This window comes from Balaenoptera borealis (assembly GCF_965194805.1).
Source record: "Balaenoptera borealis genome assembly, chromosome: 7".
Classification (NCBI taxonomy): domain Eukaryota; kingdom Metazoa; phylum Chordata; class Mammalia; order Artiodactyla; family Balaenopteridae; genus Balaenoptera; species Balaenoptera borealis.
In genome coordinates this window covers 16,977,705-16,995,388 of record NC_138864.1, presented here as the reverse complement: position 1 = coordinate 16,995,388, position 17,684 = coordinate 16,977,705, and the positions used below count along the sequence as shown (strand labels likewise).

Genomic DNA, 17,684 nt, shown 5'->3' with positions numbered 1-17,684 from the left:
TGAAGCTTTGTGGTATAGTCTGAAGTCAGGGAGCCTGATTCCCCCAGCTCCATTTTTCGTTCTCAAGATTGCTTTGGCTATTCGGGGTCTTTTGTGTTTCCATACAAATTGTGAAATTTTTTGTTCTAGTTCTGTGAAAAATGCCAGTGGTAGTTTGATAGGGATTGCATTGAATCTGTAGATTGCTTTGGGTAGTAGAGTCATTTTCACAATGTTGATTCTTCCAATCCAGGAACATGGTATATCTCTCCATCTATTTGTATCATCTTTAATTTCTTTCATCAGTGTCTTATAATTTTCTGCATACAGGTCTTTTGTCTCCTTAGGTAGGTTTATTCCTAGATATCTTATTCTTTTTGTTGCAATGGTAAACGGGAGTGTTTTCTTAATTTCACTTTCAGATTTTTCGTCATTAGTGTATAGAAATGCAAGCGATTTCTGTGCATTAATTTTGTATCCTGCTACTTTACCAAATTCATTGATTAGCTCTAGGAGTTTTCTGGTAGCCTCTTTAGGATTCTCTATGTATAGTATCATGTCATCTGCAAATAGTGACAGCTTTACTTCTTCTTTTCCGATTTGTATTCCTTTTATTTCTTTCTCTTCTCTGATTGCTGTGGCTAACACTTCCAAAACTATGTTGAATAATAGTGGTGAGAGTGGGCAACCTTGTCTTGTTCCTGATCTTAGTGGAAATGGTTTCAGTTTTTCACCATTGAGGACAATGTTGGCTGTGGGTTTGTGTCATATATGGCCTTTATTATGTGGAGGAAAGTTCCCTCTATGCCTACTTTCTGCAGGGCTTTTATCATAAATGGGTGTTGAATTTTGTCGAAAGCTTTCTCTGCATCTATTGAGATGATCATATGGTTTTTCTCCTTCAATTTGTTAATACGGTGTATCACATTGATTGATTTGCGTATATTGAAGAATCCTTGCATTCCTGGGATAAACCCCACTTGATCATGGTGTATGATCCTTTTAATGTGCTGTTGGATTCTGTTTGCGAGTATTTTGTTGAGGATTTTTGCATCTATGTTCATCAGTGATATTCGCCTGTAGTTTTCTTTCTTTGTGACATCTTTGTCTGGTTTTGGTATCAGGGTGATGGTGGCCTCGTAGAATGAGTTTGGGAGTGTTCCTCCCTCTGCAATATTTTGGAAGAGTTTGAGAAGGATAGGTGTTAGCTCTTCTCTAAATGTTTGATAGAATTCACCTGTGAAGCCATCTGGTCCTGGGCTTTTGTTTGTTGGAAGGTTTTTAATCACAGTTTCAATTTCAGTGCTTGTGATTGGTCTGTTCATATTTTCTATTTCTTCCTGGTTCAGTCTCGGCAGTTTGTGCATTTCTAAGAATCTGTCCATTTCTTCCAGGTTGTCCATTTTATTGGCATAGAGTTGCTTGTAGTAATCTCTCATGATCTTTTGTATTTCTGCAGTGTCAGTGGTTATTTCTCCTTTTTCATTTCTAATTCTATTGATCTGAGTCTTCTCCCTTTTTCTCTTGATGAGTCTGGCTAATGGTTTATCAATTTTGTTTATCTTCTCAAAGAACCAGCTTTTAGTTTCACTGATTTTTGCTATTGTTTCCTTCATTTCTTTTTCATTTATTTCTGACCTGATCTTTATAATTTCTTTCCTTCTGCTGGCTTTGGGGTTTTTTTGTCCTTCTTTCTCTAATTGCTTTAGGTGCAAGGTTAGGTTGTTTATTCGAGATGTTTCCTGTTTCTTGAGGTAGGCTTGTATTGCTATAAACTTCCCTCTTAGCACTGCTTTTGCTGCGTCCCATAGGTTTTGGGCCGTCGTATCTCCATTGTCATTTATTTCTAGGTATTTTTTGATTTCCCCTTTGATTTCTTCAGTAATCACTTCATTATTAAGTAATGTATTGTGTAGCCTCCATGTGTTTGTATTTTTTTTTAATTAATTAATTAATTAATTAATTTTTTTTTTTTTTGGCTGTGTTGGGTCTTCGTTTCTGTGCAAGGGCTTTCTCTAGTTGCGGCAAGCGGGGGCCACTCCTCATCGCGGTGCACGGGCCTCTCACCATCGCGGCCTCTTGTTGCGGAGCACAGGCTCCAGACGCGCAGGCTCAGTAGTTGTGGCTCACGGGCCCAGCCGCTCCGCGGCATGTGGGATCCTCCCAGACCAGGGCTCGAACCCGTGTCCCCTGCATTGGCAGGCAGACTCTCAACCACTGTGCCACCAGGGAAGCCCCATGTGTTTGTATTTTTTACAGATCTTTTCCTGTAATTGATATCTAGTCTCATAGCGTTGTGGTCGGAAAAGATACTTGATACGATTTCAATTTTCTTAAATTTACCAAGGTTTGATTTGTGACCCAAGATATGATCTATCCTGGAGAATGTTCCATGAGCACTTGAGAAAAATGTGTATTCTGTTGTTTTTGGGTGGAATGTCCTATAAATATCAATTAAGTCCATCTTGTTTAATGTATCATTTAAAGCTTGTGTTTCCTTATTTATTTTCATTTTGGATGATCTGTTCATTGGTGAAAGTGGGGTGTTAAAGTCCCCTACTATGATTGTGTTGCTGTCGATTTCCCCTTTTATGGCTGTTAGTACTTGCCTTATGTATTGAGGTGCTCCTATGTTGGGTGCATAAATATTTACAATTGTTATACCTTCCTCTTGGATCGATCCCTTGATCATTATGTAGTGTCCTTCTTTGTCTCTTGTAATAGTCTTTATTTTAAAGTCTATTTTGTCTGATATGAGAATTGCTACTCCAGCTTTCTTTTGATTTCCATTTGCATGGAATATCTTTTTCCATCCCCTCACTTTCAGTCTGTATGTGTCTCTAGGTCTGAAGTGGGTCTCTTGTAGACAGCATATATAGGGGTCTTGTTTTTGTATCCATTCAGCCAGCCTGTGTCTTTTGGTGGGAGCATTTAATCCATTTACATTCAAGGTAATTATCGATATGTATGTTCCTATTCCCATTTTCTTAAATGTTTTGGGTTTGTTATTGTAGGTGTTTTCCTTCTCTTGTGTTTCTTGCCTAGAGAAGTTCCTTTAGCATTTGTTGTAAAGCTGGTTTGGTAGTGCTGAACTCTCTCAGCTTTTGCTTGTCTGTAAAGGTTTTAATTTCTCCATCACATTTGAATGAGATCCTTGCTGGGTAGAGTAATCTTGGTTGTAGGTTCTTCTCCTTCATCACTTTAAGTATATCCTGCCACTCCCTTCTGGCTTGCAGAGTTTCTGCTGAAAGATCAGATGTTAACCTTATGGGGATTCCCTTGTGTGTTATTTGTTTTTTTTCCCTTGCTGCCTTTAATATGTTTTCCTTATATTTAATTTTTGACAGTTTGATTAATATGTGTCTTGGCGTGTTTCTCCTTGGGTTTATCCTGTATGGGACTCTCTGTGCTTCCAGGACTTGATTAACTATTTCCTTTCCCATATTAGGGAAGTTTTCAACTATAATCTCTTCAAATATTTTCTCAGTCCCTTTCTTTTTCTCTTCTTCTTCTGGGACCCCTATAATTCGAATGTTGGTGCGTTTAATGCTGTCCCAGAGGTCTCTGAGACTGTCCTCAGTTCTTTTCATTCTTTTTTCTTTATCCTGCTCTGCAGTAGTTATTTCCACCATTTTATCTTCCAGGTCACTTATCCTTTCTTCTGCCTCAGTTATTCTGCTATTGATCCCATCTAGAGTATTTTTAATTTCATTTATTGTGTTTTTCATCATTGCTTGATTCCTCTTTAGTTCTTCTACGTCCTTGTTAAATGCTTCTTGCATTTTGTCTATTCTATTTCCAAGATTTTGGATCATCCTTACTATCATTATTCTGAATTCTTTTTCAGGTAGACTACCTATTTCCTCTTCATTTGTTAAGTCTAGTGTGTTTTGACCCTGCTCCTTCATCTGCTGTGTGTTTTTCTGTCGTCTCATTTTGCTTATCTTACTGTGTTTGGGGTCTCCTTATCACAGGTCGCAGGTTTGTAGTTCCCGTTGTTTTTGGTATCTGTCCCCAGTGGCTAAGGTTGGTTCAGTGGGTTGTGTAGGCTTCCTGGTGGAGGGAACTAGTGCCTGAGCTCTGGTGGATGAGGCTGGATCTTGTCTTTCTGGTGGGCACGTCCACGTCTGGTGGTGTATTTTGGGGTGTCTGTGGCCTTATTATGATTTTAGGCAGCCTCTCTGCTAATGGATGAGGCTGTGTTCCTGTCTTGCTAGTTGTTTGGCATAGGGTGTTCAGCACTGTAGCTTGCTGGTCATTGAGTGATGCTGGGTCTTGATGTTGAGATGGAGATCTCTGAGAGATTTTTGCCGTTTGGTATTACGTGGAGCTGGGAGGTCTCTTGTGGACCAGTGTCCTGAAGTTGGCTCTCCCACCTCCGAGGTACAGCCCTGATGCCTGGCTGAAGCACCAAGAGCCTTTCGTCCACACGGCTCAGAGTAAAAGGGAGAAAAAATAGAAAGAAAGAAAGAAAGAAAGAAAGGAAGGAAGGAAGGAGGAAGGAAGGAAGGAAGGAAAGAAAGAAAGAAAGAAAGAAAGAAAGAAAGAAAGAAAGAAAGAAAGAAAGGAAAGAAAGAAAGAAGCTATAATATAGTGAAGTAAAATAAAGCTATTGTAAAGCAAAGCTATACAGACAAAATCTCCCCCAGAAGCATATACATATACACTCACAAAAAAAAAAGGAAAAGGGGAAAAATTAATATATCCTGCTCCCAAAGTCCACCTCCTGAATTTGGGATGATTCGTTGTCTATTCAGGTATTCAACAGATGCAGGCACATCAAGTTGTTGTGGAGTTTTAATCCGCTTCTTCTGAGGCTGCTGGGACAGATTTCCCCTCCTCTGTTCGCACAGCTCCTGGGGATCAGCTTTGGATTTGGACCCGCCTCTGCGTGTAGGTCGCCTGAGGGCGTCTGTTCCCCGCCCAGACAGGACGGGGTTAAAGGAGCAGCTGCTTCGGGGACTCTGGCTCACCCAAGCCGCGGGGAGGGAGGGGTACAGAGGAGGCGGGGCGAGCCTGCGGCGTCAGAGGCCGGCGTGACATTGCAGCAGCCTGAGGCGCGCAGTGCGTTCTCCCGGGGGATGTTGTCCCTGGATCACGGGACCCTGGCAGTGGCGGGCTGCACGGGCTCCCGGGAGGGGCGGTGTGGAGAGTGACCTGTGCTCGCACACAGGCTTCTTGGAGGCGGCAGCAGCAGCCCCAGCGTCTCACGCCCGTCTCTGGGGTCCGCGCTGATAGCCGCGGCTCGCGCCAGTTTCTGGAGTTCGTTTAGGCGGCGCTCTGAATCCCCTCTCCTTGCGCGCCGCGAAACAAAGAGGCAAGAAAAATTCTCTTGCCTCTTCGGCAGCTGCAGACTTTTTCCCGGTCTCCCTCCCAGCCAGCTGTGGTGCGCTAACCCCTTCAGGCTGTGTTCACGCCGCCAACCCCAGTCCTCTCCCTGCGATCCGACCGAAGCCCGAGCCTCCGCTCCCAGCCCCGCCCGCCCCGGCGGGGGAGCAGACAAGCCTCTCGGGCTGGTGAGCGCTGCTCGGCGCCGAGCCTCTGTGCGGGAGTCTCTCCGTTTTTCCCTCTGCGCCCCTGTTGCTATGGGATCCGCGCTGTTGGCTGCGGCTCGCGCCCGTCTCTGAAGTTCGTTTAGGCGGCGCTCTGAATCCCCTCTCCTCGCGCACCAGGAAACAGGGAAGAAAAAGTCTCTTGCCTCTTCAGCAGCTGCAGACTTTTTCCCGGACTCCCTCCCGGCTAGCTGTGGTGCACTAACCCCTTCAGGCTGTGTTCACGCCGCCAACCCCAGTCCTCTCCCTGCGACTGAAGCCCGAGCCTCAGCTCCCAGCCCCGCCCGCCCCGGCGGCTGAGCAGACAAGCCTCTCGGGCTGGTGAGTGCTGGTCAGCGCCGAGCCTCCGTGCGGGAAGTGCGGGAATCTCTCCGCTTTGCCCTCCGCACCTCTGTGGCTGCGCTCTCCTCCGTGGCTCCGAAGCTTCCCCCCTCTGCCACCCGCAGTCTCTGCCCGCGATGGGGCTCCTAGTGCGTGGAAATCTTTTGTCCTTCACAGCTCCCTCCCACTGGTGCAGGTGCCGTCCCTATTCTTTTGTCTCTGTTATTTCTTTTTTCTTTTGCCCTACCCAAGTACGGGGGGAGTTTCTTGCCTTTTGGGAGGTCTGACGTTTTCTGCCAGCGTTCAGTGGGTGTTCTGTAGGAGCAGTTCCACGTGTAGATGTATTTCTACTGTATCTGTGGGAAGGAAGGTGATCTCCGCGTCTTACTCTTCCGCCATCTTCTCTCCTCCTCCTCTAATTTCTTATATAATTTCCTCTGTTACTCATTGGTATTTTGGGAGTACGTTGTTTACTGTCCACATATTTTTGAGTTTCTCAGATATGCCCGTTATTGATTCTAATTTCATTTCATTGTGATCTGAGAACATGTTTTGTATGAACTCACTCATTTAAAATTTATCTTAGCTTGTTTTCTGGCCTAGGATATGGTCTGTCTTAGAGAATGTTCCATATGCACTTGAGAATGTGCATTTTATATCTATTAGGTATACTTAGTTTATGGTGTTGTTTAAATTTTTTATTTCTTTTTTGATCCTCTATCTAGTTGTGCTGCTCACTATTCATATTTCAGTATTGACATCCCTACTGTTATTCATGAAGGGTTTATTTCTCCCTCCACATCTGTCACTTTTGCTTTTTGTATTTTGGTGGTTCAATTTTGGGGTGCATGTATGCTTTTAATTGTTATGTCTTCCTGATGCATTGACCCTTTTCCATTATAAAATCTCTCTCTTTTTCTCTAGAGCTTTTTTTGTTTTAAGTTTATTTGTCTGATATTAGTATAGCCACTCCAGCATTCTTGTGGCTGCTGTTTGCATGCTATATCCTTTCTCATGCTTTTATTTTCAGCCTATTTATATCTTTGAATCTAAAGTGTGTTAGCAAGCCTCTTTAAATTAGTATTTCACTAAACTTATTTGGCACAAATGGTCATTTTTAACAGTGACAATGTTGTCTCATATATGGATGACAATATTTATTTAATGTTCATACATATCATGCTATTATTCTGGATAATGTATTGATATTTTTAGAATATTGGGTATAGTCTCCGCTTTTCAGGAGATTTAAAATGTAATATAAAGGATTTATTATATGATTTGTTCCTACTGGTCTGAGAAGTATAGAAAACTTCTCAAGAAATGTGATTATATTAATATTATAGTAAGAAAGCAGATGATGTCTATAAACTTAAATTTGAACTTACCTCTCACTTTTTTTTTAAATTTTTTTTTAAATTTTTTTTATTTTTTATTTTTTTAATGCTATTCTTGTCTGCTTACATTCTTTTTATGTATGTATGTATGTATGTATGTATGTATATATGGCTGTGTTGGGTCTTCGTTTCTGTGCGAGGGCTTCCTCTAGTTGTGGCAAGCAGGGGCCACTCTTCATCGCGGTGCGCGGGCCTCTCACTATCGCGGCCTCTCGTTGCCAAGCACAGGCTCCAGACGCGCAGGCTCAGCAATTGTGGCTCACGGGCCGAGTTGCTCCGCGGCATGTGGGATCCTCCCAGACCAGGGCTCGAACCCGCGTCCCCTGCATTGGCAGGCAGGTTCTCAACCACTGCGCCACCAGGGAAGCCCCTACCTCTCACTTTTAATACATTAAATAATCTTAAATCCAAATGACAGTATTAATTTTAAATTTATGGATTCACGCCACTACAAGTTTTGCCAGTAATAATAGTTAGAAGGCCCTCAGAAGTTTCCAATATTTATGGCAATATCTTCCTTGAAATTGTATTGAAAAGCAGGGACAAAAAGTTTAGTTGCTCTACAGTCTCACTTACTTGCTTTAAACAAATTTAGCTGTCTTGTACGATGATTAACATAGTTTATGTATGGGCTTCAGAAAAGGAAAAATTAGCTTCTGAAAATGACTGAACAACAGCTGGAATTAATGAATAAGGAAGTGAATGAATGAATATATAAACTAGGTGAAATATAGGTTTTTTAGGCATTATGTGCAATGAAAGACTTGGCAGAATTCAAGGTAGTGAAAAATAGGAACTATCTGATACAACAATGATTAATAATAATGTTGATGAAAAATTTGATAGCTAATTTTTATAGGGCACTTATTGTTTGCCTGGTACTGTTCTAATATCTTTACATATGGGTCAAGGATTGGATTGTCAATAAGACCGACATGAATCGGTATCAAGCTTTACTTGTAATTTTAAGGATTCAAGCAATCAAAAGGCACAGGAGAAGCAGAAGGAGCTCCTGGACATTGAGAGAGGCCCCCCATGCCTTTCTTCTCACAATAACAAAATTCTCAACCCCAGAGCAGTAGATAAGGTCTCAAATGGAGTACATGGGTTACCTCATATTACATGAAACTGATGGGCTATTGGAACATTTCCATTTTATACCCAGATAGTTGCATAGCTCATGCCTTATGCCCCATAAATCTATAGATGCTAGGTTTCTTTACCATAGTAATTCTAAAGCAGGAGTATCCTGCTAAAAGCCTTTTATAGATAAATACTGTCTGTTTGGTTTTTTTTATAAAGCAAATACCATTAGTGTATTTGCCAGTTATTAGCATGCTTATAAGGAGATTAGACCAGGTCTTCTGCCCTCTTCTTTCCTGGGAGAACCTCCTAACCCAACAAGAAAAAAAATACTTCTTTAACTCTTTCCTCTCCAACAGGTTAACTCATTTAAATTCAAATTCAATTATTTACTTTTTTTGGTATAAATAATGTAAAATATATTAAGAAGGAACTTCAGACATGTTTTTAAAAATCTTTTATTTCATTTGGTTTGGTTTAGTTTGGTTGGTAGGAGGTGGGTTCAGAAAAATAATAAACATACAACAAATGTAAATATATCCTTACCACCAACAGATATCCACAACAGCAATTTGTTGTATTTCTTATGTGTGTATGTGTGTGTGCACATGATATACAATTCTTTCTTTTATTTGACCTTAGGATATTTGTGAACTCATATGACGGTTTTAATTTTCAGTTTCTCTGTTTTTCTCAACCTAACCCTCAAATCAGGATGGAGATCCAGTTCGTCCAGGAGTGGCCATGACTGATCTTGCCACTGGCCTTTATGCATATGGAGCCATTATGGCTGGATTGATACAAAGATATAAAACCGGAAAAGGACTGTTCATTGATTGTAACCTACTGTCATCCCAGGTACCAATCCAAATAACATTTTAGATAGTGGCATAAAAACATGTATCTGTGTTACAGTTTTTCATATCAAATCCTGTGGTCACATGTGCAAAAACAAAAAACAAAACAACAGAATTTCCCCCACCCCCCCAAAAAAACAAAACAACAACAGCAAAAGCTGTTCTGTTTTGGTGTCCCTGATATTGTCATATTAAAATAAATGGACCACGAAGATTTTGTTATAACGTAGACATTGCTGTTGAACCAGAATTTTAAAGACTGTTTTTATTAGAACAGGTCTATTACTGTTTTTGAGACAGGAGTACAGTTGTTTCTATTTCATTGTCATGTGAGCTCTGTAACTTCTTTTTACCAGAGTTTATTCATCTTTTTTGTGCTATGGACCCTTTGGGTGATCTGGTGAAGTCTGTGGACCTTTCCTCAGAATTATGTTTTTAAATGCATAGAATGAGATACTTAGGATTACAGAGAGATTACATTATTTCAATGTAAAAACCAATTTTGTGTTATAATAGTACATATGATGTTTTATTAATACATTAAAACAGGATATCTGTTAGTGGATTCAATAACTGTTGCAATTTTGAGGTAGTGTTGAGCATAAATGATGTTTTGAGATATCTGCAACTATAATGTAAGAAAATATGTAGAATATTTACTGGTGATCAGGTCATACTTAGGTACTGCTAATACTCCTGTGGTTTGTTGTCTACATTCATAATTGAAAAAAATGCTAAATTTTAGTTAGAGGTTGATGAAAGTAAAGATATAATTTTTTTTTCCATTCAAGTTAATTACTTCCCAAAGTTCTTTCCATAAGCTCCAGATTAAGAACCCTTGGTTTAGATAGCTGTCAGTTATGTTATGCTAAATACTAAGCTGGTGGAATAAAAGGGTTAACTCACTCCCAGATTGACACTTTGCCTCCTTTTCACTGGATCAGACCTAGATGCTGTACCATATGTGGAAGTTGATTTTGAATAGGTAATTTTTCAAGGAGGGGAAAAAAAGAAAATATCTAACTTGTGCAAGGAGACATTTTACTGTGGGAAATATTACTTCATAGACAAAGACCTCAGTTGGGAATTTCAGATTTAAATGGCATACATGGGAAAACAGTAATCTTGGAACTCTGCTTTGGAGATTTTTTTTTTTTAGACAAAATTAAGGTAGTGCATAGAAGTAAAACAACATTAATATGATTGAAGGTGAAATACTATTTATGAGTTTTCAACACTAGCTTTGAGTCACAGTCAGAGTTTTAATGGTTATAATAAAAGGGTGAAAGAACTCTCTCCAAATGAATGATCTCTCTTCTTAACAGAGAAGCAGATGTCAGGTCTGGGAAGAAGCTGAAAGTTTTTTCCTTACTCCGCTAATTTTATAGCTGTAAGGAACCCGAGGTAGGTTAAGTGATTGGGTAAAATTGCACATCCAGTAAATATGGAAGCCGTGAAGATTTCATAGGTGTGTGACCTATGCAGTCACAGAAGGCACTAGGCTTAATTTAAATGCTCTGCTGTCACTGCCTTGAAATTCTTAATATTTTTTGAATGAGAGGCCCTACATTTTTCATTTTGCACTAGTACTTACAAATTATGTAGCTGGTCCTGCATTTGGGGCTCTGCTTAGGTCTTCAGATCTCTGCCTAGACTGCTTTTCTTATAATTTGTCAATGACGAATTAATTAGCTTTGGAAAAAATTCTCTTGTAGAGTATTATAGAGTTGAATTCTCTTCTAGCACCTAACACAGTGATTCACAATCTGGAGGTGTGTGGTTCCATGGGGGTGGGCATGGAGGTGGGTGGAATCACTGGTAGGGCTGTTTCAAAGTGAGGGTACAGTAAATGCAAACTCATGCACACTTTGGGTGTGTGTCTATATTTGTTGTTCATGTTGCTCCGTGAGGCTGTAAATTCCATGTGTGCAGGAATAATGTTTGTTCTTGCTTATAGCGGTATCCTCAAAGCCCAGCCCAATATTTGTCAAATAGCAGGTCTAACAATCTTTGGAGATCAATCAGAGAATCACTGTTACCAATGGGTATGCCTCATAACCCTTAAACTTGCTTAGGGAAAAATAGAAAAAAGTAGAAAATCATCGACTTAGGATAAGTCCTTGATAAACAACTAATGATGAAATGATTTGCTTTTGCCAAACATGGTAGCAGTGATTTAACCTATTGTGCTGTAGCTAACCCGGTCAAAGGTAGCTAAAATTATTAGTGTATTTAAGGCTCATTAGCTACCTTTTTATAATTGACATACAACATTATATTAGTTTCAGGCGTAGACATAATGATCTGGTATTTGTGTGTATTGTAAAATAGTCACCTCAATAAGTCTAGTTAACATCCATCACCATATATAGTTACAAAAATTTTTTTTCTTGTGATAACTTTTAAGATCTACTCTTTTAGCAACTATCAAATATGTGAATAGTGTTACTAACTGTAGTCACCATGCTGTACATTACATCCCCATGACATTTATTTTATTATTGCAAGTTTATACCTTTTGACGCCCTTCACCCATTTTGGCCATTCCCTATCCCTCACCTCTGGCAACCACCAGTCTGTACTCTGTAGCTATGAATTTGGTATAGTTTTTAAATAAAAATTTCAAAAAATTTTAGATTTTATATATAAGTGAGATCACATGGTACTTGTCTTTCTCTGTCTGACTTATTTCACTTAGCATAATGCCCTCAAGATCCATCTATGTTGTCGCAGATGGCAAGATTTCCTTCTTTTTTATGAATGAATAATATTCCAGTGTATGTACATACCACATTTTCTTTATCTCTCCATCCATTGATGGACAGTTACGTTGTTTCTATATCTTGGCCATTGTCATTAACTACCTTTTAACAATAAAAATCTGTTATGCCTTATTTTAGAGCTTTGCGCTTACACATCTACTATTTTATTTTGCTCTCATAATTATCATTGGAGGTACGTAGGTAGATCAGGTATTTCTATTCTCATTTTACTTATAAGAAAACTGAGGCTAAGAGAGGTTGACCTACTTGAGCAGCAGAGTCACAGCAAGACCTCTGGTTTCTGACATCCTGAATCATTCTCTTTCCCCTGCTTAATGAAGGAAAAGCTTTGACATTGAGGGACTGGCAAGCTCCAGCTTTCTTGTGGTGAAGCTAAAGGGGAGAAGGCAAATTGAGTAAGAGGCAGGGGAAGCAAACGAGCACTCAGTAATAAGGAAACACATAGGAAGACTGCCCCCACCTCCCAAAAGCATGCCAAGAGCTACAGTAAGAGAGTGCAACAAAGTGGGCTCTTCTGGGTCATTATCTAATCATGTTTAGATCCACTGAGTGAAAGCCATCATGGACTTTAACCTGATGGACAAGTGTTTTTGTTGAAATATGAGAATTTTGAGAAAAAATAGCGTTTGGAGTCATGGGATGACTGGATTTTTTGTTTCAGCTCTAGTCCACTGAGCATGAACTGTACCCCAGGCTCTGTGCTAGGTAGCTTGGGGTGGGAGGTGACACAGCTGTTCCGAGTTTACTAGTAGAGGCAGCCAAGTTGTATGGGAAAGTTGGAGGTGATATATAGTTCCCTGTGGTTCCCTAACGGGGTTGCAGAATGTGGTTGGGCCTCATATATCACGCTTAGGAATCTGGATTTTAACTTTTTAAGGCTTCTGTTTATAATTTCTGTTAGGTGATGGTCTTTCAACCAAAGACTATGTCTCCTTGGATACTTGCTACAGTTGCCACATTCAGAATGACTTCTGAGCTGTGAACAGTGTTAGAGAGTTTCAAAGGGCAGTGGTACAGGTAATAATTTATGCTGAAGCCTTCCTGAAGTGCAACACAATGGGTGATAAGAGCCTTTCCATTCTCTGAACCCACTACAGCCTAAGCTCTGTTCTTCTTTGATTCTTTGCCTCTGCCCTGTTCTTTGGCTCTGGACTCTCTCTTTTCTTCTCATGCGTGCTTCTCTAGCCTTGGGCATCTCTTTTCTCTGTCTTTTTTTTTGCTTGTCTTTCTTTCCTTTCCTGTTTTCATTCCTATTCTGTGCTTTCTGCCTTTCTCCTGGTCTCTCCCCTTTTCTCCATTCTTCATTGTGAAGAGCTAAAGTTTTAACAATTCTTATTCCAAATCTTACATCCTTCCACTGTACCACCCAGGAAAGTTTCTGAATTTTTCAGTAGTTCCCATGGAAGAAAAAGGAAGTGCCCTTTCCTAGAAGTCCCAGAACACAAGACTGTGACTGTTGAGTGACTGGGTTAAGTGAACTATTTCTGAACCAATTAATGAGACCTGAAAGATAAAGTATATTGATTGGCTTAAGCCATTCCTGATACAAGGGACAGGGTTAACTCCACCCAAACCACATGGCTTTGACTGGGGAGAGGTGATTTCCTTGAAGAATGGTGGAGTTATTTTTTGGCCAGAGGAAGGGGAAAAGGATGATGGGGAGCCAATCAACAAATGTTCACTATACTAACATACTGGGTTGTTTTGAAGTTCTAGTGCAACAAAGGATATGGCAAATTCTTTGTCTATTAGAAAGTATTCTACTGATGAGTAGCATTAATTTTATTAGGTTATTGAAAAAATATTTTACAATGTTAGAAATATGCTGAGATTAAAAAGATGGTTATTGACATGATTTTATCATAATTATTATAACTTTTCGTATTAGAGAAATCTTGACTAACTTCACTTAGTTTGTCAACTTAAGATAACATTTGTAGATTTTAGATCTAAAAACCAAACCACAAAATGATTAAAATCTGCTTTATGTAAATGGGAAGTGCTATTTCTAGATACTTTTCAAAGTAACGTAATAGGAAACTTCACCTTTTAAAAAATGTATTCATTTTCTTTTTTTTATATAAATGTTCACTTGCATTAAGCAGATAACATTTGAACTTAATTTCAGCTGCCTGGAAAATGACTGACGTTTCATGCAGTGGTAAAAAACATAGTTTTTACTCATTTTGATTGCATTGCATAGGATGACCAATGAATGATTATAACATTCAGTATCAGTTGCTAAAAATGAAATTTTGTACCCCCTCTCTTAGAAGTGATGTAATGTACAATAGAGAAATTGCACTTGATTTGAATAGTAGCTAATAATTAACTCAGAAATGATTGCCTCAACCACAACAAAACCATTTCCCCGTAGAGACATGACAGTTGTCAGGATGTGGTTTGTAGTGGGCACCAAGTTTTTTGTAGTTTCAAGGCTATAAACTTTTAACCCTTGTCATAAAATTCTTTGATTTTTTTTTCTTAGTCTTAATATGATTTAAAGTTGTCAACTGAAGATTGTCTGATGTCAGCATCTAAACAGTATTCTTTACATGATATTGGTAAATAACAAGGAAGTGGGTTTGGATGTGGTTCCAGTTTTTCTGTTGCTCGTGTTCTTCTGTTGTGGCTTACAGAAATATCTTTTGAAAGTTTTAATATCCTTCCTGTACTTAATTGCAACCAGGCTCCCCTAATTACTACTACAATGAGTTAGGTTTTTTTAGCACCAAACTTCTATAATTATTTTCACATATAGAATGTTTCGGCATTTTTTATTTCACCTTTTTTTCCTTGTTTGTAGATTGTTCATATTTAGGCTAGATGAGATTTTAACTCATTATTATAGCACAGTTTTATGGATAAACTTTTGAATTCAAACAAGTATAATAATCTGATACTTTTGTGTCTTTAGATACACCTGTGTTTTTGCTTTTCCTATTTAATCTATACCTTTAACAATTTATTGAGGTATATTTTACATATCATAAAATTCATCCTATTTCAGGGGTGACCGTTTAATAGTCTTTAGTGAATTTAGTGAATTTTGCAACCATCACCATAAATCAGATTTTGAAATGAATACTTTATAGTCACCTCTGGTCTGGGTCTTACCCATGAGGTTAGAATGCACCAGTTTTGACTGGGGAGGGATGTAAGGCTGGGCTGACTCAGAAGAATTTAAGGGCTATTAAGATTTCTGTGAGCCCTAGAAAACTTTGCCTTTATGGGTCCTTTCCTCCATAAAAATGTTAAGAATTATATTTATAACTGCATTTGTATAAAGATGAATATAACTAATTATTGTGTGTTTACTGGTATTACATATTCATTTTTTTCTTCTGATTTTAAAATAAATTAAAATTAAAACATTTTTGTGTACCCCTAAAGTATTGTGGGCCTTAGGCACTCTACCTAATTAATAAGTCAGCTCCGGAAGAATTACCTTGAGAACAGTCTCAAATGTCCCAATCTGTGAGGAAAGACAATCCTGTATACAGGAAGGAAGTGGAGGCTGAAAGTTGAGATTATCCTGAAGGGTAAATAGAGGGTGGAAAGATGGAGAAGCAGCAGTCTGTGACCAAAGAAGTTGAGAGACTGGAGTAGGGAGAGGAAAAAAAAAAAAAAAGGATAATATCAGAAAGTTGAAGAAATCTGGCAACTACAAATTTGCATTTGAATTTCCCTGAGGAGCCTAATGCATTCCTGTCTTGAAGGCTCATGCCAGCCTGACAGTCTTTAGTTACTTGTGTCCAATTTTTAATCCTCTTCTAACTTCAGTTCTTTAATTCTCTAAGGCCTCCCACTGCTCTATCAATTTAATTTCAGGGGATATATGAATATTAACATTCAACTAATATTAAGATGAGTAAGTAGGTAGATAAAGACACACACAAAAAAAGAAAAATCAGATGACTTCCAAAGAAAACTGCAAAGATTTTAGATAATCTATTATTTTCTGTTATTATTTTATACTATTGGTTGGATTGAATACAAGTTGACTGCATTACAAAACGCGGTTCACTATTTTTTTTTAAAGAAGATTCAGCAAAATATAAGTGTATTGAGAGGATGCTCTGGTTTTATATAACTGAAATCTTTAGTTATATTCGTGGACATGTGATATTTTTATATGACATGAGCCATAATGAGGGAAACCAGGGCTTTTAACTTGTAATAATTGATAATTACTAGTGGGAGAATATCTCAAAGGAGAACAGAATAAAACCAGAAGACAAATTTCATTGTGATCTGATTTAATTCTCATTAGATACTTTAAAACAATTTGGTGCTTTCAAAATGTTCTGAAAAATAGAAACATAATTAAGATAAAGATATAAAAGAAATAGGAGGAGAAAGAGCCATTGGTGTTGACGGATATTCCCCCAATTTAGATTTTGTCTTTGAAGGATCTTGTAGAATAGTGAACTCAATTGACTGTTCCTAAAGGTGGGTTTAACAGTCTTAGAATCACCTCTGTTCTCTATTACTAGAGTAGAACAATTTGCTTTTGTTGCTAAGTTAATCACTTCCACCTTCATCTTGGTACTTTCTAGGGTCAGAAGATTTTATGTAGAATAAAATGTAGTAATTACATCCTTCTATATTTGCTAATTAATGGTGACTCTTTACCTGTCCTAAGTTATGGACCAACTGATTCCCAGTGGAATCTATTTGGCCCCAACTATTATGTCATCATTGCAGCTAAAGGATAAGTAAACCACTGGCAGCAAGCATAGTGACTGAGATTTAATTTCCAGGGAAATCACTTTGGTTCTTCACAGAATGTGTATGAGGCATAATGCCAAATAATTTTTTAATTTTTTCGTAGCCTAGAGTCATTATATACCACCAAGGTAAAATAAGATCTTGATTAGCTGAAGTGCTTAGAAATTTTGATATTCTGGTTGATTTCATTTTCTAGTTAATTGAGGGCTAAAAGGAAACTGCTTTGGTTTCATCCATTTTTATAGAAAATCTTCTAAAATGCTTAGTTTACTTTTCCATTATGGTAAATGCCATATACTAAATATATTTTCACTTTAAAGTTATGATTTTGGTCTCTATTTTTTAAACCTATTGATACTCACTTTAGGGACTAAGAAATTAAGTTGAATCTGCACTCACGGAATTCATCCATCATCCATCCATTATCCATCTTTCCATCCATCCACACTTGTTTCTTATGCCAGATTATACAATAAATGATAAACAAGGCAGCAAGTTTCCTGCCCCATGGAATTTACATTGTAGTTGTATATACAGACAATAAACAAGTAATAGTGATACATTTGCATAAGGATATGCAACAGTTTCATAAAGATAGCAGGGACACTTCTGTTAACCAGGGCAAGATGTTCCAGATGGAGAGAACAGTTAATGCAAAAGCCTGAAGCAGGACAAAACTTGGCATGCTCTAGGCACTGACAAAAAGCCCAATGAAAGACATTCCTTAGAAGTTGACATTAGCAGTAAATCTGGCCATTTATTAATACTCATCTGAAGAACAAACATGAGATGTGACATTTAATTTAAATAATAATCCAATATTCTATGACTAGTAGGCCTGTTAGAAGTTAGAAGTCAGTTAGAGGACTGTTCTTTTTTGTGGGGAGCGAATTTATTGGCAGGGTACTAGATCAAGCCTGTAGAGCAAAAGTTGAGTTCTGGTTCTGTTTTTGTAGAATGATAGTAGAAGCAACACAGAAT

The 17,684-nt window shown here is 38.5% G+C and overlaps 1 protein-coding gene across 16 annotated transcripts in view; it reads left to right on the top strand.

Moving 5' to 3' along the window:
* SUGCT (succinyl-CoA:glutarate-CoA transferase) overlaps positions 1-17,684 on the top strand; it is a 792,254-nt gene that overhangs the window by 90,723 nt on the left and 683,847 nt on the right. For all 16 annotated transcript variants that reach the window (XM_082399856.1, XM_082399855.1, XM_082399852.1 and 13 more), the window contains one exon: positions 9,047-9,190. In XM_082399856.1, the coding sequence (XP_082255982.1) occupies positions 9,047-9,190 (144 nt within the window). The remainder of the gene's footprint in view (positions 1-9,046; positions 9,191-17,684) is intronic.